Source organism: Phoenix dactylifera, chromosome 9 (assembly GCF_009389715.1).
Source record: "Phoenix dactylifera cultivar Barhee BC4 chromosome 9, palm_55x_up_171113_PBpolish2nd_filt_p, whole genome shotgun sequence".
Taxonomy (NCBI): Eukaryota; Viridiplantae; Streptophyta; class Magnoliopsida; order Arecales; family Arecaceae; genus Phoenix; species Phoenix dactylifera.
The window spans coordinates 20,843,553-20,865,054 of record NC_052400.1 but is presented as its reverse complement, the minus strand read 5'-3'; the positions used below and the strand labels follow the sequence as shown (position 1 = coordinate 20,865,054).

At 35.9% G+C, this 21,502-nt stretch overlaps 1 protein-coding gene across 5 annotated transcripts; it reads left to right on the top strand.

Moving 5' to 3' along the window:
- The first annotated feature begins 3,754 nt into the window (after positions 1-3,754).
- LOC103709585 (putative GPI-anchor transamidase) lies at positions 3,755-20,434 on the top strand. Of its 5 annotated transcripts, XR_005513468.1 has the most exons (12): positions 3,755-4,046; positions 6,422-6,463; positions 6,579-6,723; positions 9,554-9,783; positions 9,968-10,025; positions 13,174-13,251; positions 13,404-13,492; positions 15,134-15,215; positions 15,382-15,561; positions 15,630-15,870; positions 20,108-20,188; positions 20,278-20,434. XR_005513468.1 is itself a non-coding variant. In XM_008795021.4 (10 exons), exons 1-10 carry the CDS (start codon positions 3,862-3,864, stop codon positions 15,765-15,767), a joined length of 1,227 nt encoding a protein of 408 aa, XP_008793243.2. In that variant the 5' UTR covers positions 3,755-3,861; the 3' UTR covers positions 15,768-16,010. The 5 variants fall into 5 exon arrangements, 1 of the variants encoding a protein (XP_008793243.2); XR_005513469.1 differs by lacking the exon at positions 20,108-20,188; XR_005513467.1 differs by having other exon boundaries at positions 20,108-20,434.
- The last annotated feature ends 1,068 nt before the right edge of the window (positions 20,435-21,502 follow it).

Below are 21,502 nucleotides of genomic sequence, written 5' to 3'. Positions count from 1 at the left end.
TTAAATCTCGATCAGATCTGGTCCAACTTGGACACGCTTCAGAAGACTGCCTAGAATTTAGAAGTACTGGGTTTAGTCCGAAGAAGGTGTTAGCTGCGGCGCTGACAGCATCATAATTGATAGTCCTCGTTCTGTCCTTCCTGACTCCAAACTACTACCTCCGGCGGCATTTCTCACGAAATCTGCTTCGTGGTCACTGATTTCTTATGCTTACGTGCAGTGGCGGGACCGGGTGGCTTTGTTTATATTTGATTGAACGGCGGTGGTTGAGATGCTCAAATACTTTGCCAATTGCACGGCCTCGTGGGGGGGGTCGCGATTCCAACCACCGCTGGTGGAAACTTGTGGAATGACGTTTTGGATTGCTTTGGTTGGGATATGTTTGGTTATCCTCTGACAATTCAAATTATTTATAGTTAAGAAAAAAATATCACCATATTTTTACCAATGTAATTAATTTTCCCTCAATTCATTTATTGCCCATTTATAACCTACTTAGAATATTAGCTATTTTGAATATTAAAATATATTTACATAACTTAATAAATATTTTTAAAATAATTATATAATAATATATATTTTATAATAGATAAATTTTAGTATATTTTGGTATACAAATAAATATATCAATTATTAATAAATAAATTAATATATTGAATATAGTACTATCTATAGTTTTTTATCAAAATATTAATATATTTATAATACACAGATAAAATATTAATATAATATATTTTAATTGTATAATATAATTTATATAATATTAATATAATATAAATGAAGGTATTTTCACTGAGAATTGATAATTTTAGATTACATCCACAAATACTTTTTTTTTTGCGACATTTGGTTTACCTTATTTCTTAAAAAATTAACTATAGGACCCGTCATTTATTTTACGGTCTATCTCGTCCATTTTTTGTTTCGAACATGATAATTTGATGTAGAATTTATTTTTTCATACCAAATTACCTCCAATACGAACTTTTTTTTGCCTTCGGCATCCGGCCGTGCAGCTTGCCCTGCCATGCTGAGGCAACTATTTGTCTACCAGAGATGCAACAATAACCAACTACTATTGAGCTCACATAACATCACGATTTTAACATGATGAAAATACTAGAGGCTGGATATTATATAACCCCTATAACCTATTGCAAGGCATTTGTACGGCTTTCCTATGTGGTTCATGTTGTTAAAGAGATCTCTAACTAGCATGTTAGGCCGTTTTTGTGTAGATATATGAAAGAGCAATGTGATGATTGTTTAGCTTTTTTCAAAGTGCAAGTGGGAGGAGGGAGGTACTTGGTAAAATCTAAGCCATGTTATGAGGTGCATTCACTTGTTACATGATGCTTCTATTGCATAAACTATAGTATTATAAAATTAAGTGTCATATAACTGTGATCTTAAGAATTTCTATCTCCTAAGGCACTTTTAAAATATACATAAAGAGAAAGAGATTAACTTGGCTATGCTCGAGTGAATCTTCATTCAAATTCAATCAAGTCTAGCTTGAACCATATCGACGATTTGAACCATTGATGTGATTTACTATTTATAAATTACTTACACATACAACAAAAAAAAATCATGCAAAAGACCGCTAATAAATGTATCAAATTGTCCAAAAATTTGTATTATTTTGAGTTATTTGAACTATCTAATTTTTTAACCACTTGATCCATAGTGTGAGGCTCCTTAATCTCACATCGGCTAGAGAGTTTTTTTAGCCTAAGCATATGAGGCAGGTGTCTCTAAATCCTGTAGACGTATTTTGGGTGAAAGCAAAACCGAAAAGGGGTTAAGCTCGGCACGTGCGGACTTTAGAACCGAACAATATCTAGTAGGGGAGCTCCGTGTTCTCCCCTCATGCCGTGCCACGTGGCGGCGCGCTTGATGGCCACGTGTTCTGCACAGGCAGGTCGTGACATTTAGTATCAGAGCCGAGGACGCCTCTGGTCCGATGGTGGGTGGAATGTGAGACTCCTTAATCCCAAATCGGCTAGAGAGTTCTTTGAGTCTGGGCATATGAGGTGGGCGTCTCCAAATCCTGTAGACACGTTTTGGGGGAAAGCAAAATCGGGGAGGAGTTAAGCTCGGCATGCATGTGTAGACCCCAGAATCGAACAATATCTAGCAGGGGAGCCCTGCGTTCTTCCTTCATGTGGCGCCACATGCGGCGTGTTCGATGGCCACGTGTCGTGCGCAGGTAGGTCGTGACACACAGACTAGGATATCCAAATTGCATAATTTTGGTGTGTAAGTAGTTTAAAAATAGTAGATTGCGTCTAATGGCTCAAATAATAGACCTATCTTCCGATCTATATTTGGTCGAATCTAAATGAAAACCACTCGTATATAGCCTGAGAGATTTTTTTTTTGAAAAAAAGGATCGACCGCTGATCCACGAGATTCATAGATTACTGGAAGAGTGCGCCTCCCACTAGGCCATGCAAGTCTACAGGAAGGCAAACTATGCTACTGACTGGGTTGTTTCTTTTGCGGTTCCCCCACTCTGGAGGCTTCGTCTAGGTGGACAGTGGATTTGTGCCAGGACCTTTATGTAGTTTTCTGTTTTCTAATTTTGTTGGCTGCATCCATACTCATTGTGTGTGAGCCGCCGTTGTACAAAAAAAAAAACATGAAACACTTTTCAATAATATATGGCTATCATGAATCTATATCTCTACAAGACCAAGAAAATGAGGCAAAATAAAGCATAGATGGAAAGGAAGATATCATTTCCAATTCTAATGGGGCGTGCAAAAATGAAAGAGATAGGAAGATATCAAGACGTTTTGGGATTTTAAAGGGATGCCATAAGGAGGAAAAAAGTGTGTGATAGAATTGGTGCTCTGAGTTTCTCTCGTATGCCGGGTTTCTCTCAACTCTCTTCTACTGCACACATGACCGTTGCATAAGATGGTTGACTGAACCAACAACGATTGTTTCTAGGGTTTAGGATATATATATGCGTCCATACGGAAGGGTTTGTTTCCATGGCAGGTTTAATCACAAAGCCACCTGCTCCGATGGCTTTTAGAGATCTATGCCGCTTGTTCATTTCTTTGAGCTACCCATTGCCTACGAGCTTGCGCTTGGCCTTGAGATCCCAAAATTGATACCCCGTGACTCAAAACCCAAATTAAAAGTTCACAGAAAACAAAACGTCCCTATGTCTTTATAATCTTAGTCATTAAAGTTTTTTTTAAACTAAAACAAATATTTCATACATTATAAGTACAGATATATTCAGTATAACTAGCAAACAATAAATCACACAATGCCCTAAAAAACTCTCCTTCTCCAACCCACACAAAATGGTTTCCGAGTGGCTCGCCACATACGTCGTCATCCAGTCCGCTGCTTCATCGGCCTTTCGGTACACATGCTTAGCCTAAAAGACTACTTGATCGCTCACTATCGTCCAGATGTCTCGAAGCAAGGAGTGTACTCCTCCACCTCCGCATGGGCTATTAAGGCTATTTTTGAAAATAAAATAAATTAGCATTTAGTAAAAGGGTTAATTACTTTTATTCTCTCCGGAATAAATTATTTAATGCTACATGGCAGGGTAATCTATTCTTAAATTAAGTTAAATAAAAAAATTTAAAAAATTAAAAAAATATGAACTTTGTTTGGGAATTATATTATCTATTTCATCTTTTTTTAAAAAATTAACTTAAATATCTTAAATAACTTTTTTCCGCCCTCTCGTACCCTTTTTAAGACGATGCCAAATTTAACCCCGATTGTCACGAAGGAGAGGTGTTCTTGGAATCACCGAGCCCCCGTACTCCGCATCTCATCTCTTATCACCCATCCAAGAGTCTCTTCTGGAGCAAGAAGAGAGAAACCATGATGGCGTTCGAGGTCCGCAGGCCGCCGTTCGGGCGGCGGAATCCGGCGGCATTCCATCGGATCCTCCTTCTGCTGCTATTCTTCTCGCTCTTGCTTTCGGCTCCGGATCCCGTCCGCTGCTCTTCTTCCTCCACGATGCACAACAACAACTGGGCCGTCTTGGTTTGCACCTCCCGTTTCTGGTAACCTACTTCCATCTCTATTGTGTTTCTTGATTCTTTTCTCTTTTTTCGCTTCTTTCCCCTTTTTTTCTTGATCGTTGTGTAGTTTTAGATGCGTGGTCTTTTAAATGCTGCCTTTGTACTAATGTAGAATTATTTGGCATGGGGCCGGTTACCAAGAAAGGGGCGAGTCTTGATTTCAATGGGTAGCCTTCTTAGATTTGGATTTCAATTCCGTCTTTCAAGTCTATACTAGTGAATTACAAGAGAGGGCACAGGTTGCATCTTGATTTCAGCGCCGTCTTTGGAGATGCTCCATACTTGGCAGCTGAGAAGAGGTGGAATCTTGATCTCCGTAACGGGCAATCTCATTAGGTATCGATTCCAGTGGAGGCGGTCTTTTCATCTCCCTTCTTCATCTAGACAACTGTCAGATGTAGGGAAGTTCTGGCAGATTACTCCTTCGTTCAATGAGTTCACTGTGGAAAGTAAGATATGTTTGCCTGTTGCCAGCCATTATACTAGATTTGTGGCAGGTCGGTTCTTGCTCGAAATTTCCTTGGCCATCAATGCGTTGCAAATTCTTAGAGGGTTGACGTTAGGTAGACAGCTGGTTGTTAAAATATGCTCAATCTATCCGTGGAACCTCTTTGATTTAGAGTTACGCTCCCTAATCACCCCATTTTAAATGAAAGAATCTGGAAAAATTGCAGTAACAAAGCTTTTTAGGGTTCAAAGGATATTAGCGGTTTTCACTTAACTGATAGGACATATATTTCGTCGATGTTGTTTAATCTTCATTGTAACAACAAAGAACAGGAGGAATTTGTGGAAAGAGATGTGAGACAGTAGAGGAGATGATGGCAAAAGATAAACTTGGGACCACTGCTTTCCTGAGGGAGATATAACCTATTTACGAAATTGCTGGCTGCTGCACATTAAGAAAGGATATAATATTCCTAAGGTGTTAATTTTTTATTAATCTTTTATCTGCAAACAATGCGTAATAAGGAGGCGAGGGAGGCTTGTGGGGCCAGAATCAATAAGGGATCACGTAGAACTCAGCAATTTATTCGAATGCAAAGGACAGCCATAATGTGAATGATTTAGGGTGGAATAATATGATTTCAGCAATCTAATTCTTTCTATTATTGGAATTTGAGTTCCACTCAAGCCTCACTCTGGGAGTTGATCTTTATTGCTGTTCTATTTGTTTTCTCAGTTTTTGTCTATATGTCACCATGTATTTATATATTTTTCTGCTAGTCTTCAAACATTTCAATCTTTAATTAATTCTCTGTTAGGTAATCTTGACTTGGAAGACAAAGGATCATGTATACAATGCTCCTACTCTATCTGTTCCTGCAAGTGGTTTGTCTATAATTGACATCCATCAGCCCCTGCCTATTGATTATTCACTGGCGAATTCATGACTTTACATCATGTCGTGCTGTAACATAATAAAGAAAATAAGAATAAAAATAAAAACCCTACTATCATTATTACTCTCTACCAGAGACTAAAGTCATATATAAACATTGCCTACTTTGAATTATCTGACTTTGTGGTTGGTGCCATTATTTGTGTTTTCCATTCTGTTCTTATTGCTTTATTATTTGGTATATGTTGCCTTCAATTTTGATGGTTACACCTGGTTTTCATGTATCGCCTCGTCAATTTTGCTCAAACATCCTGCCCCTGTCATGTAAGTTTAAAAGGTGTGCAGACAATAGAACAATATTTAGTTGTTTGAGTCAATGTTTCAGATAGTTGGACTGCATTCTCACATTGGATATCTGTGCTGCTCATGCTCCACTCCTTACCATGTCATGTTCATGGCACACTCTTTTTGCTTTTGCACTATCAGTTTTCTGTATAAATTTTTCTCATGAGGGGATGTGCAGTTATTACTGTTCTATCACACCTTTGCTACACAACCATGCCATCTGAACTACCAAATTGGGTATATTTAAAGTAGGCATGCATGGGCATCAGCCCTCATTTTTTCAATTGTAGATGTGTATAGAAAATTCATTTTATTTTTATATTCCTCATCAACTTTGTATTGTTGCCTTGATCAATATATTTGAACATTTTATGTTTTCAATCTAATCAGAATATGTATGCAGAATTTATTACAGCTTCACAGAAGTTATACAGGTTTCCTTGAAGTTTATCAAGTTTATTACTGATAGGCACCAGCTACTTGTTAAGAAATAAGATTATTTTTGGCATCAATATTTCAATTTCTCACATACATCACCTTACCTCAATTTCCACCGTTCAGTTTTTTTTTTTTTTGATATAAATTCTTCTTATTCAACAAATTTTGTTGTTTTTTCAGAATAATACCTTTTGCATGAGTTTGTTGATTAGTTTGTTGCATTCTTAACCAGGTTTAATTACAGACACATGGCCAATACTCTATCATTGTATAGGTAAAGGGGGAGGATATCTTCTCTTGAACTTCTCTTATCTTCTCTTTTCGACTTCTCTATTTCTTGATGTTTTATAGCTTCTACAATTGAAGAAATATTTTCCCCCTTCCTTCAGGACAGTGAAACGACTTGGAATCCCTGATGAGCGGATACTACTTATGTTGGCAGATGATATGGCCTGCAATGCGAGGAACAACTACCCTGCCCAAGTTTTCAACAATGAGAACCATCAACTTAATTTATATGGTGATAATGTTGAAGTAAGTTTCTTAAATATGTGGGTCATGTAGAAGGTCTTAGCTTTGTACTCAGAGGAATATATGTGAATAATGCTTTTGGAAAAACCTGTCAACACAAAATCTACTTGTATTATGACTAATTAACAATAAATTTCAAAAGCACTTGCTAACAATGAAACCATAAACAAGATTTAAATTCTTTTATGCTCTGTAAATTATATAAAGAACTCATTTGCCTGTCAAGACTAATAAAGGCAAGCATGTTCCCCTTGCTCACTACTTTAATACATGATTTTCTATGGCAATCAAGTTCTAAGTGACAGTGGGATGCTCTAAAATGCAGTTGGGGAATAGTCAAGATATTGTTCAGGGTGAATTCATAAGGCTTCAGTTGCAAATATTTATGATTAGATGATAGATATTGGATAGCACTCATGCTCAATGATATTATTATCAGATCATCTGTTAAGTTACATAATGAATGAATCTTTAATCTTTCCCATGGAAATATTTAGACCTAAAAATGCTCACTTTTGAATCTCCAGAGATGCACAAAAATTGAAAGCAATGGAATAGTAGAATTACTCTGACAAGTATGTCTGCAGACTAGTTAAAGAGGTAACTGACTGATATAATCAGGAAAACTTCCATTGGATGCTTCTGACAGAAATTGCTGTATACCATAGGCTATTTGCAAATGTCAAATTACTTAACTATATCCCTCTGTTCTTTGAGACAGGTGAAATACTGAATTCACTGTACTCAGTATATTTAGCCCAATTTCCAAGTATTTTTTCCTCATCCATATATGAAATATTCCATGTATAATGTAGCTGGCTGAAAAAATTCCCTAAAGATATCATGTACTTAAACTTCGTTATTTATAGATGAAATTCATCATCATCCTTTTCTAGAGGTAGAAAGACCTCTAGATTGTTGTACAAAGAAACTTACTTAGAGCATTATATAGTCTTGCAAGTTGCATTTAGTTGACAAGTTTTCTTGCTTTGTAAGAAAGGATTTGAATCACAAACTGATCTTGCCTGCTTGTACAACTAATGCTTTAATTTCCTCTACCTTGTATTTTTCGCACATGTATTATCATAGGATCATGGTTTCTAGTGTTGCTGTGTTTTAGCCAGTACCCGGCATTAGTCTGTACGACATTATTAATTCTTTTTTATGGAAAAGCTAGGCAGCCACAGTAGTTTCCCATGCTGCACTTACCAGCTACGTGAAGCCGGTGCATCCAGTTTTATTTGTAAAAACTCGACTTCCAAGAATTCTCTAATGCAGCTCCATGCTCTATCTTGCCTCCGGTCCTCTTTTTCTTATCTAGACTCCCTGTGGCTCCAGCTGGGCATGGCAAGAACCAAATCCTGTCCCTTAAAGTACTTATATCCCAACCCTCCTAGTCACCTGAATCACTTCTACCCACCTGTCTCTTCTCCTTTACCCAGATAGGCATGGAAAAACCACTCTTCTTTGCTCTATCTAATTTTGATGCTATTCTGTTTGGCTTCATGCTTATTTCGAATTGTCTTTTTCTTCAATTCATTTTAGTTTTGAAAATGATGCAAGGACCCATCCAGGCATGGGGCTTTGCTTCAATAAGGTAATGAAAGTGATAGAAGGACCCATCCAGATCCACTAAAACTTGAACTATACGTTGTCATCACCCGGGGGCATCACAATCGTGATGTTTCGGTAGTTAATTTTTGTGTTTCTGGGATCTCCAAAGAAGGCCAAGAAGCAAGTGATCACCTTTTCTTTTTTCCCTGTAAACTTCTTCTACTCTGTTTGATGAACTCATGACATTGGTTGCATCACCTCTTTTTTTTTTTTTCTAAGAATAGAATAGAAAAATGCTCATGATAGTGGCAGTCTTTTTTGCTATATGATATTCATCTATTAGCCTTGTGAAAGAGACAGAAAAGCAGGAAGAAGATGATAAGAAAAAGGGAAGAGGAGGGGTTGTGCTTTGATTGGTGCTGGTTGCAGGGAGGGTAATTGAGGGGTGGGGTGTTTGGGTTAGTAGAGGAAAAATGAGAAGGAAAGAATAGAATGTTGGTTTAAAAAGGCATTTTGGAATAGTATATCTTTTTACTCGACTCATTGGATAAACCTGATTTTCAGGGACTTAGCAACCAATCCTTGATTGTGGGAATCAGGCATGGAAAGCCTAGGCATGGGCTTTGATCTTCCCTCTCTCTCTTTTTTTAAATTATTTATTTATTTGGCTTAGAGTGGCACTTCTATTGGCAATGCACATGGCATGTACTGTGCCGGCCAGTCCTATGCAACTGTCTCTGGAATCCTGGCATACCATAACATTGCACATAGCACTAGTAAGATCTATTAGTTTTGCAACCATAGTTTGTCTGCTCTTGGGACGTTATGCAAGTTGTTACTTCCCTTTCATGCTATGATACTTTAATCAACAAGCATTATCTCATTTATTTTGAGTTTTGTTTTGTTGGTCCAGATATGATCTAGCAAAACCTATGGTGACATTTTATGACTGAATCTCCATCTGAAATCCATCTTTATGTTGGTTTCTAATTCTTAACTTTGAACAGAAGGTGCCTACCATTGGAACATAGAAGCCTAATTAACAAGAAGGGAGGACTATCTTTTTCATACTGTTTAAGCTCATGCACCAGCTTCACATGATTTGAAATAATGTGGGACTACATTATTCTTGATGAGTGTTGATATTAAAGATAAGACCGAATAATAGTGCAGCAATTATAATATGATTAGTAGAAAATAAAAAGAAAACACATGAGAAACTTTTTTTTCTTTTTTGAAAATTACTTAAGACTTTTCATTCTTTTCCCTGAACCTGCAGGTTGATTATCGAGGTTATGAAGTGACTGTTGAAAATTTTTTGCGAGTTTTGACTGGGAGACATGAGAGTGCTGTCCCAAGATCAAAGCGTCTTTTAAGTGATGAAGGAAGCCATGTTCTTTTGTACATGACTGGGCATGGGGGAGATGAATTTTTGAAATTTCAAGATTCAGAAGAACTTCAGAGCCATGATTTAGCTGATGCAGTGAAGCAAATGAAAGAGAAGCATAGGTGGGACATTTGACATGTGGTTTTACCTTTTTGTTTGTATTCATTTGTTCTCTCAACTCCAGTTGAGGTACTTGTAGCTATGGTAACTTCAGTTTCTTTTGAAAAATCAGAGGCCCATCTTAAGTATTTAAAGATGGTATAGTGTTCATTGTCATTAATTTATTTTTTTAAAATTTATTTCCAGATTCAAGGAGCTGCTGATAATGGTTGACACTTGCCAAGCTGCCACTCTCTTTTCCCAGGTCTGTGTTACATTTCTAATAATGTGTTCATTTATTATTGCATTACGTGATTTGTTGAAATAAATACTGAAGAGAACTCCATCTTTGTCAAATTGCAAGAACTTCATTTTTTGACCTTTGTGTAACATAAAGGAGAGGCTGACACAATTCGGTGACTCTCAGAGAATAGATATTTTCCTGTGAAAGGCCAAGGAGTAGTGTAGTCTAGGAACTTAAATAATCCATTCCTTGATAGCGAATGGAGAAATATGATAACAAAAAGATTATAAACACTTTTGTACACTATATACACAAGACATTGATATGGGAGAGCCGTTGCTTATGAAATAACAAAAATAAAAGGAGTCCGGCCTTTTTCTTTTAATCTTATTTAGAAAAAAAAGTTATAATGGCATTTCATATGTTTACTCCTAAACTTCATTTAATTATTTAATATCACTAATGATAGATGGGGCCAACAAAGTTACTGTAAAATATAGAAGATGTAGGGATGATATTTTTGACATGGTCTCAAAGATATGAATGACTTGAAAAGCCTTTCATCGATTAATGATGTGGAACCTACTTGATTTAGAAGTCTTTGGGATTCTCTATGCCATCTAAGGTCAATATATGATCCAAAGTGTGCATCAATATGAATTTGCATATAACATTTGTAGTTAGGTAGCAAGAGCAAAAGGTTTGGAGTTATAAAGAATATAAGAGAAGTGAATTTACACAAAGGCAACTGATACTACCATATACTTTTACAGGCTCAAATGGATTTTACTAGTAACCAAGGATTTAAATTTTAAACCAAGAATTTTAAGTGGAACCAATATGAGCTGGTATACCCTGGGCTGTGCCGTGTTATACTGAAATGGAAAATATTAAAATTAGAATTAAAATTTAAATAAACCTTTTCAGTTAAAAAGCCAGAAAAGGGATGTAATATATGCCATGCTGACCTTGTGCTAATGCCAATGTGGCATGTGCATTGGAATGCCTCCCAAGTTGCTAGTTTGGTGAAGTTTTTTGCTGAAGTCAAAGAACTCATGCTTCTATCACATGTCCACTTATCAGACTAAAGGTGCACAAGATTGGATCTAAAATCATTTTGAATGACTAATGAGGAAGGCCAAGAGAACAAACTAACTGATCTCAACTGCTTCATGGTTAAAGATCAGGAAACCATCCCTTGTCCAAGGGAATTGTCAACTTGCCATGACAGCCATTTGTCCATGGGGAGGACATGGATCTATTTCAGACAATAATTTAAAAGAATTTCTTCATTTTTAGGAGTCCTATTTTGCATAAGATTAGGAAATTAGCATCTAATGGTTTTATTTTTGGCACATTTATGCAAGTTTACCTGTCACTTGAATTGTGTTTTGACAGTGCTAGCTGTCTTATACATGGAGTTTCATCAGGATCGAAATTTTGTCAGTCCTATTTTTGTTATCTTTTTGATCTCTTGGACTGTTTCCTTGTTACTTTCCGAATCTTGGAGATGACAGGAATTACCTATGTCAAACTTTGTCATCTGCTCTCTTTATTTAGACTTCTTCTAAAAGTCCTACAGAAATTTTGGAGCGGTGATCCCTGGTTGCATGACCTTAAATTGTGACAAATATGGTAGCCTTCATATTCACAAACTAGTCTTCTAAGTTTCATGTCACTGTTATCCTTCTTTCTTATTTTGCTAGGAGTTTGTATTAATTTGTTGAAAGTTGACATTACATTGACAGTTGCAAAATTATGGTCATTCGTTCCGTGAATCCCTACTCGACCTATAAGTTTTGCTTGAAAGCAGAGCACATTTTAATGGCATAATGGCGGAAGGCTTTAATGATGGTCTGTTTAGGAAAATTCTTATTAGACTTTCCGACTCCAGGAGGACCCCTTAGTTGTGTACTTAGAAGATCAATGTTCTTTCCTTTTTTGTCTGTGCCTTTTTTTGCAAAATGTGTCAAGAAACTCATGAGGGCTTAAACAAGAGATACTCTCTATTATAAAGAACCTCAGTTTATTTAATAAAGTGAATAGCTTTTTACTCATCTTCTGTTTCTTCAACCGAACTATTAATTGAACCTTCTCGCTATGAAACCTTAATCTATTTCTCTATTATAAAATAAGAGAAGTGATCATGAGTGATTCTCTTTCTCTCTCCATTCCTTCTCTTAAGCTTTCCTTTTTTTTCATATTTGTTTCATATATGCTGTATGTTTTGTTCCCACTCCTGTTCCTTCCTACCCATATTCTAAGTTGATATGGCGAGGGGCATTTTTGTCAAGACAAGTTCAGAACGACTTGTTGCATAATTGGTAAAGGGGCCATTCCTGCAAAAAATGAAAATGGAATGGCCATTTCTGCAAAATGCCCTGACAAGATTCTCAAAATACTGGGGTGTAAGTACCATTGATAAAGACAAGGGTTGGATGGCATTGTGTACAAAATTTTAATGCTGGGAGCTCGACTGGTTGTTGGTGGGATAATACCTTATAATTGTCCCTTGATTGGCAAGTCTTGTAGGATTTTTTTCTAGAACTAAGGCACATGAGAATGGGTATATTAACCCTCAAATGTTAAGTGGACGTCAGAAGAAACTTCAAACTATTTATTGCATAATTTAATCTGTCTCAATTAAGTTGAGGTGAATCCATCCCATGGAAGGAATCACACTTGCTGACAATCACGGTAAAATTCCACTAAAAAAACCCAGCATCGATAAGACGAAAGCATGCAATACATCATGGAAAAGTGGGACCAAGACATGCAATTGTAGCTCACAATGGAGATTTTACATGCTCATTATGATTATATTGGTCCTATGAGTACAATCATTTAGAAACATATACTCATTTTTCCGAGACAATTATGGAGTTCCATGCTAAAATTGTGGCTGAATTGTCCTTACAATTGTTGAGTTGCTGGTTTGATTAATATTTGTGATTGAAAAAGGCTAGGGACTTAGTTGAACATCATTGGTTTTCCTCTGACAATTAAATGCATCAACATTTCTATCATCTATAAAAGTTAGGTTTCTTCTGTTAATATGTTAAATGCGAATTAAGTCATCTCAGATTGCATTTTGGAAAATGTAATCTTGTCAGTTGTATTTGCATCAGGTAGTTTTAAGATTTTCTGACACCACCCTTGGAATCTGCAGCTTCAATCTCCTGGTGTTTTGGCAATTGGAAGCAGCATGAAAGGGGAAAATTCCTATTCTCACCATCTTGACTCAGATGTAAGAATAGGTCTTCTAATGCCATTTATCTTTGCACGAGGATGCTATGCTGCTCTCATTACAGACCTTAGTTTGCTCTAGCATCTAGTGTATACCATTTATACCCTTGCCATGATTAACTTAGGTTATGAATATTTCCTTTATATATGTAGATTGGTGTTTCTGTTGTGGATAGGTTCACATTCTACACCCTTGCCTTTTTTGAGAAGCTAAACATGTACAGCAATGCCTCATTGAACAGGTAAAACAGAATTCTTTATTTTTTAAGCTTTTCAAAATATATAATTCTGATTTTATTCTACATGTGGCAGAATGATCTACCCACTCGCTACTTAAGATATTTATAATTTGCTGGCCTGTACTGTGGGTTGGAAAGATGTCAAGGTGTCTACAATTTCTTTTATAATCTTTAAAGAGAGAATGCTACCTCTGGAGACTAGATCAGTGATGTTAGCTCAGATTACATAATCCCATAATATTACATAATGCCTGTTATTTTTCTTCACCCCTGGTCCATTATGGATGGGTTGTTCAAAATCTGAAAGCTCTACATAAGCCTGTTTTTGCATTAATAATTAATCTTGAGTCCTTGATACCACCAATTGGCATTTGGCTTTATCATTCACTACCTTATGAGTGATGTTGATGTGAAACAATGAGAAAACCCATGCCTGTTATTTGTGTTGGTTTGTTCACACTTAATGGTGTGCAGAAATCTGTTTGTAGTTAGAATGTGAATTCTCTGTTTTAGCTCATAAGTTAGACCTTTTATGCTTTTGAATAGATAAATCACCTTGCAGTTAGAATGTGAATGAGAAATTAAGCAGTAATAAAACCCTTTTAGGACTATGTGGTCAAAGTTACAAGGAAGAACATAACTGAAGAGAGTAAACAATAGAAGTAGAGGAAGAAGAATAGGAAGAGAAGAATGTAAAGAGAAGTTGCAAGAAGGGGCAAACACAATGTCCAGTTTTCTGTACATCCCCTATTCTTTATCATGAAAGTGGGAAAACCTCTAAGAGCCCATGTCATGTTTGTGTGGCATCATGCAAATGGGCCAAAGGTGCAGAAACAGATAGAGGAAAATGGTGTGCAGGGAAGACGGCTTTTGCACAATCAGCCCCCAAAAAATAGGGGATGTTGGGAATCGCTTTTTAGAAGGAATCTGATGGCCCCATTCCTAGCAGGATTGTGTGGTTCTGGCATGCATGATCTAAAAATTTTACCCACCTCTGGCCCTCTACACTGACCTTTGATTGATGTGGGGAGTATCCCATGGACATGATATGTGGGTATTCAAACAGGTGCTAATGGATGCCCATATGACCCCAAACCCTTTTACTTAAAGCACCAGCTGCTAAGTGCCACTTACCACAATAATTGGCTAAAAAGTCGACCTGTAATCATAACTAGAGCCCTATTACTTTTGATTTCATGAATGAATTTCACTGACATATAAGTTGGTAGTAAATGTTCAAGAACTTTTTAATACGAGTATAATTGGAAGGATAACAATGTAGAGCCTTATATTTTGCCCATTTTTTGTTCCTGGATTTACTAGAAATGTAAAGCCTTTTCTTTATAGAGATACCAATACTTCTCAATGAACATGTTAATCTGAATATGCATATCCCTGTTAAATTTTATCGAACTTGAACTTGCTCTCTTCCACTGTTTCTTCCCTTTAAATTTCTAAATCAAGAAATGTAGCACCTAATCAACTATGTATATCTAATAGTGTTTGACTTTGATATGCTTATTTTTTTGCTTTGATCTTACTAATCAGCCCCACTAAATAATTCTCTACTTATTTGAACTCAACATCATCTGTTATTAAATTTCTCATTTCTTTACTCATTAAATAACATCTTAATATTTGCAGTCTGTTTAATTCATACAATCCAAGTCTGCTGATGTCTACTGCATATTACCGAATGGATCTCTATCAGCGGCCCCTGATTGAGGTATTAGCTGGCATGACAAGATACATGCATCCGATTTTAGTTTTTTCTAAAATAGAAAAATAAACATGTAATGGGCTAGCTGAATGAGGGCATAATTTGGGGTTTCACTACCTATATTTTAGTTCATCAGGTTAATCCATTCTTTGGATGTCATCACTGTGAACAGGTGCCCGTAACAAATTTTTTTGGGTCAGTCATGAAAACAATTCACACAGACTCTGCATACACTGGCTCCGCAGCTGAACCGAAAATTAAAGTACCATATGTCTTGGAAGATAATGAGGCAGACCGTCTAATGTTAGAAAGAGAGCCTGAGGAGGACAAAATATATAGTCAGGACAAGAAGGTGAGTTTCCAAATGTTCTATTGATGGGGAAATTTTAAAGTAGCTAATAGTTTGACATATATGTGTAGGAGGGGAGCTGTAGTTTCCATGCATGGTTGAGATATTTTCAAGAAAGACTGGAGGATGAGAATGCTGACACTTTAGTGAAATATGGCTTTGGAACCATGATTCTATTGCTGGCGGCTTCCACTTGGCTATCAACATAGGCATTCCAAATGACATGCATTTGTCATCATCTTTTGTGCCATAGCTATATATCTTCATGATATCAAGGGTTTGACATCGTGTCCATTCCATGATATTTCAGAGGTACACTTCTAGAATATGCCTAAGATTTGGTGATATTTACTTGAATTCATTTTTTGATTTTGTGAACAAGTGATGTATGTTCCTCTTTCGAGATGATTCTTCCTGACCTTTCCAGAATAATTATTCCTCTTGTTCTTTAAGGGATATTTAAACTAGGGTATGAGGTTTGTCAAGGAAGTCATGTATATGGCTGCAAATGGTCCAAGATGTTCATCAACAGCTAGTGCCCGGCTTGGTAATAGGCTCATTTGCTCTCTCAGCTCAACTAGGAAATGAGCCAAGCTCAAACAAGTTCTAAGCTCATAAGTGAGTGGAGCCTGGACGAAGGATGCTTGCAAAATTTAACAGAACCTCAGCCCATAGCTCATGTGAGTCTAGCTTGATCGTGCCCGTTATATCATAAGCAAGCTTGAGCGCCTAATACTTGGCTTGGCTTTTTTGCATCCCTTATATATGTGACAGTTTTGACATACTAATTTGTAGTAAGATTTGCCGTCTCGGTACCGAATCCTGTACCGGTACCATTCTATTACACTGTCCATATACGGTACAATACGAGACAGCAAGGCGTACCGAGTGTCGGTATAGTATGAGACTATGTACCGGTTCAATACACCCGGTATGATACGGTACCCATCGGTAGGGCAAACCTTGATGTCATTGCTTGCATCAAATATAGGATAATACTTGTCTTTGTTTGTAAACAAAAATGGTTAAAATAACTCATCGAGGAACTCTTTTGTTTTACGTTTCATTATTGTTTGATAATGAAGATATTATTATTTTATTCATGTTAATATCTGTTATAAGCATCATCAATATGTCAACATTTGAAGCTTATTAGAGAGACAAGTCATTGATTAACTTGGTTAAAGAAATTGTCTCTGTTCCGCCCATAATTTTCTGATAATGATAGTTCTAGTAATCAAACGGTTCTTTTTTGCTTTTCTCGTTTTATTTGATGCTTTTAGATAGAAAATAAATAGAAGAGGCATAAAATGGCTGTTCTTGATCTTACACAATGCAAATTACTTCCATATTGGCAAAAATGTTAAATTGTTCTAAACCAGGGACACCTATCTATAATTACTAATAATGTATTGTACTAGAAGAAAATTCTAAATATTGGACACCTAGCTGAAGTAAATTTATGTAGTGGAAGAATCAAAAAAAAAATAAAATATTCTTCTTCTATGAATCTTTTTGTCAGGTAATGTCGAGTAAAATGAGAAAAGAAGCATAAAAATCTATTTCATCGGTAGGACAACTGACATATTGAAAAAATAAGGGGCACAATGATGTCATTTGCTTTGACCAAGTAAGACAGTGATGTATCTATGGAATAATTGTGATTATGCAATTGGTGGCATTTGCAGAAGCTTTTAGAAGATATAAATATGAAGCAAAAATAACATCTAAATGTCAAACAATTCCATTATTATACAAAACATAAAGAGTTTCGTAATGGATTATTTTACCTCTGTAGGTTTACAAACAAGTATGGTTATGTTCTTATGTCAGATGCAAGCAGCGGCATTGCTGTTACTGATGATGAGTGCTTCAGAACGATCACATATATCTTTCTCAAGAAACTCTCTCAATGTCCATCTGTGAATTTTTTTCCAAGCTTATTTGGGATGATCTCCTCCCAAAGAAAAACTTCGATTGCACGCTCTCATTTGATTGGTAGCACACTAAGATGTCTAGGTAGATTCTCCATAGCTATCCAGTGGTTAAATCCTGAAGATACTCATTTTGTTACTGTGGCTAACTTCCTAACCTGTAGCCACTTCCATAGTCATGGCTGGCTTCTGCATATTAAATCAAGCCATTTTGTCACTATAAGGGTTTAATTATAAAATTAAAGCAACAATAGGAAGGCTGGTGCAACACTTTTAAGGCATTATAGTCAGGAGAGGAAGGTTAAATATGGAAAGTATGTTACCAAATGGAAAGAGCTAATATCATAAAAATATCAATGTGTAAAGATCAAAGTTCATGTGCAGATATTTCATATCGGGAGTATGGATGTCTCCAAATGAAAAAAAATAATTCCAGACTTCAAGATGATAAACTTGAACAAGAGAGAAAGTCACAGGATTTTGTTTTACATTGTTATCAGGTATCCTGGTATTCTTAATATTTTCATGAGATCTACATGCAAAATTTCTACTCTGAAACTCCTATTTTACAAGGTTAAAGTTTGTATAGCAATAAAATAGGTTTAAACGATCTTAATTTCAAAAAAGGATTTGAATTTCCAATTGGGGTGCTTTTAGATTCTGCACCTTAATCGTTTCTAAGTCATCGATTGCTTGTATTTTCTTGGTCTATCCTATGTGGGATTCACCTATTATTGAGGGTAAGCAGAGAAGTGCCACATCAAATGGTCACATATATTATGAGATTCCTGCTTTTGAGTCCTTCCGGCTATGGCTCTTTCATTAATTGCAGGAAGTTTAGCGATGGTGAAATGGAAGACCTCAAGAAAATTTTTAGAGGAAGATTTTTGGACAGGGAATTTTTTATTTATCATAGCTTAATGCTTAAGTATGTTAATTTTGTAGGTTTTTTGTTTGATATTTTATGCTTGTTTATGTTAAAAGGAGTAGTTGTATTTACTATTTAAAGTTGCCTTTATCTTGATTACCTTAGGAGTTTAACGTCGTTATCTTATTTGCTGGTTAATTTGTTTAGATTTTGATCAACAACCCTTAATTCACTTTTTCCAAGTCAATTTGGTTCTTGGACGGCAGGTCCTAGTAATTGTTTGTGAATTGAATACCTTAAAGTACAACACCGTACATGTTTGGTTCATGATAATCAGAAAATTTTCAAGTTATGAATAACTGCTAAAGTTAAATTGAAGGTTATGGCTGGAGGAAATTTAGGAGAAACATCTCTGGAGAATGATTAAGAAAAAAATTGCTATTTTCATTCGTAATAGACATTGGAAAACTATCTTCATTCTTATTCATGATGTGAGATCCTATCAGCGAATCTGATTAGCACATTTCAAACATTTTTGGACTGCTAGTTAGATTTCTGCATTGGATTCTTAGGCGTCTATTAGGAAGATGTTCTTCAAATGTGGCTGAATAGCTATCTTTGCAATTTTTGTTAATTTTTAGGTTTTTATAATCTATAATTTAGTCCTTGTCAAACATCTATAATTTTTATTTAGTCCTTGTCAAACGTCTATAATTTTTATTTAGTCCATGAGATTGTAGGAATTTGTGTGAAAGGGAGAGCCTAGAATGAGTTAGATACCTGTGCACTTGATGCTGATGGCTGAGTTTCTGACTATCACTCACGTGTCTCAGCTTGATCTGCAAAATATGAGGGGGGAAATCCTTATCATTGAAATAGAAACCCTGCACTAAATGGTCCTTCATGAGTTGTGGATAACTGAGCCGGCAAGATGGACCTCAAACATGCATATGGACTGGATTGTTCTATTGAAGCTGCACATCTTTCTGTCACTGTGATGTGGACGTCAAGATTTTGTATGGACTCACTACTGGAAAAAAAAAACTGTATCCAGTTAAAATATATACATCAAATCCTTAGCTTGTTGACACTAGTTCCTAGGGAAAAACTTTATCCAGTCAAAACCTATTCATTGGTTCCTTAGCTTGTTGACACTAATTCCTAGTGAAAAATCAAGAACTAGTGATTGCTGCCCAAGGAAAATTCTGAGTATTATGACATGGCAATGTGCTTAACTGATCTGCGCGGATGTATGCCAACAGCAATGGATATATGACCTAGAAATTGGATTACATTGAAGCTTTCCTAGAAATTCACTAGGTTTTGACTGGATACAGTCATTATTAAAGTTTATTGTCTCACGTACAATAGAAATTTAGATATTGAAGTCTTATATTTATTATAATTTGTTACGTTGTTATATTGCATTTTAAAACATATCTCGTGCATCGCACAGGGTTGGTTTTAATGATAGGAGTTTTTATACGGACGCTTAGCTAGTGTTTCACCATATGGAAGCCAGTACCAATGATGCCAGTGCTAATGATGGGACTTTATATTCGGCCATTATTAAAATTTATTGTCTAATATGCAACAAAAATTTGGCCATTGAATCATTCTATTTATTATAATTTATTATATTGATATATTGCATTTCAAGAATAGTTAGAAAGAAAAAAAGAAAATTTTTTTTACCACACGCATCATATGCTAGTTTATGCATCAACTTGACCTTTGTTATTTTCAGTTGTGTTGCTCTGTCACAGGAGCTCAAGTTTTTATGCTTGGAAAGCAAATGCAGCGTTTTCTCTGAAAGTAAACTAACATCGTAGGATATCTTTGTACTCTATGATAACTTTGTATGCTAGTTTATGCATCTATCGACAAGTATATAAACTTGAACTTTTTTATTTTCAGTTGTGTCGCTTTTTCTCACAGGAGCTCAAATTTTATGCTTAGAAAGCAAATGCAGTGTTTTCTCTAAAAGTAAACTAACGTCGTCGGATATCTTTGTACTCTATGATAACATCATCTTCTTATCTACTGAGAATTTATTCAGACAAGCATTTTTCTATTTTGGTCTTATGGGAACATACGTCTTCAACTGTCTGGAATATCTGTCGTTCTTATCGCTTAAGCGGCTGCTGATGTTTATGTTCAGCTTCTTTCACAACCTGATCTATAATTGTTGCACAACCCAATCAAGAGTAAGGAGAAAACTATCAAAATGTAGCTTCACAATCACACATCAATTTGAATAAAATATTTATGGACTTGAATTAGCTGACTCATGTCTTGATAACGACTCACATTTAAGTTCCCTACATGCGTGATGTGTTGGGAGTTTTAATTTGAGAAAGATTTAAATTTTTAGTCCCTAAATTTTAGTTAGTTTAAATGCTTTAAAACATCTTTTTGTCGGACAGTCTTTTTCTGAAGAGTTACCACTCTCTGGAAGAGAATGTTGGTTTTCTAAGAGATCTAGTATCTTCAAAATATCACGTATTTTTAGAACTACCGCATCTTCTCGATCATTCTGATAGAGTCTATAAATAGACTTTTTTTTCTCTGATACTCTATCTTTCGAGACCGAGATACTGCTTTTCTAAGGTACTTTTTATTTATTCCTGCTTTCTTCTTCTTTTTGGGGAACTAAAGCAAGTTATTGTGGTCATGCCTTCTTGGGATTGTGCTTGTTAGAAGAGAATCGGCTTAGTCGAGTTGTTGTACTTTGGAGATGAGATCGTTGTAGACTTGAAAACATCATATCCATTTCCTCTTCCTCTGATACTCTATCTTTCGAGACGGAGACACTGCTTTTCTAAAGTATTTTTTTTTTGTTCCTAGTTTCTTTTTCCTTTTTGGGGATCGAAAGCAAGTTATTGTTGTCAAGCCTTCCGGGAATTGTGCTTGTTAGAGGAGAATCAGTTGAGTCGGGTTGTTATACTTTGGGGATGAGATCGCTGTAGACTCACATGCAGGGAGCGCGAATTATATTGATAGGGCAGTGTATATCATACGCTTTGGTTTAGGTAAGATTTTTTTCAATCTTCTGAATTTATTTTAGTAGATTATTATTTCATAATACTGTTTTAAAATAATAAAAATAGCAATATAGCAATTTTTAGACCATATTCTTCTA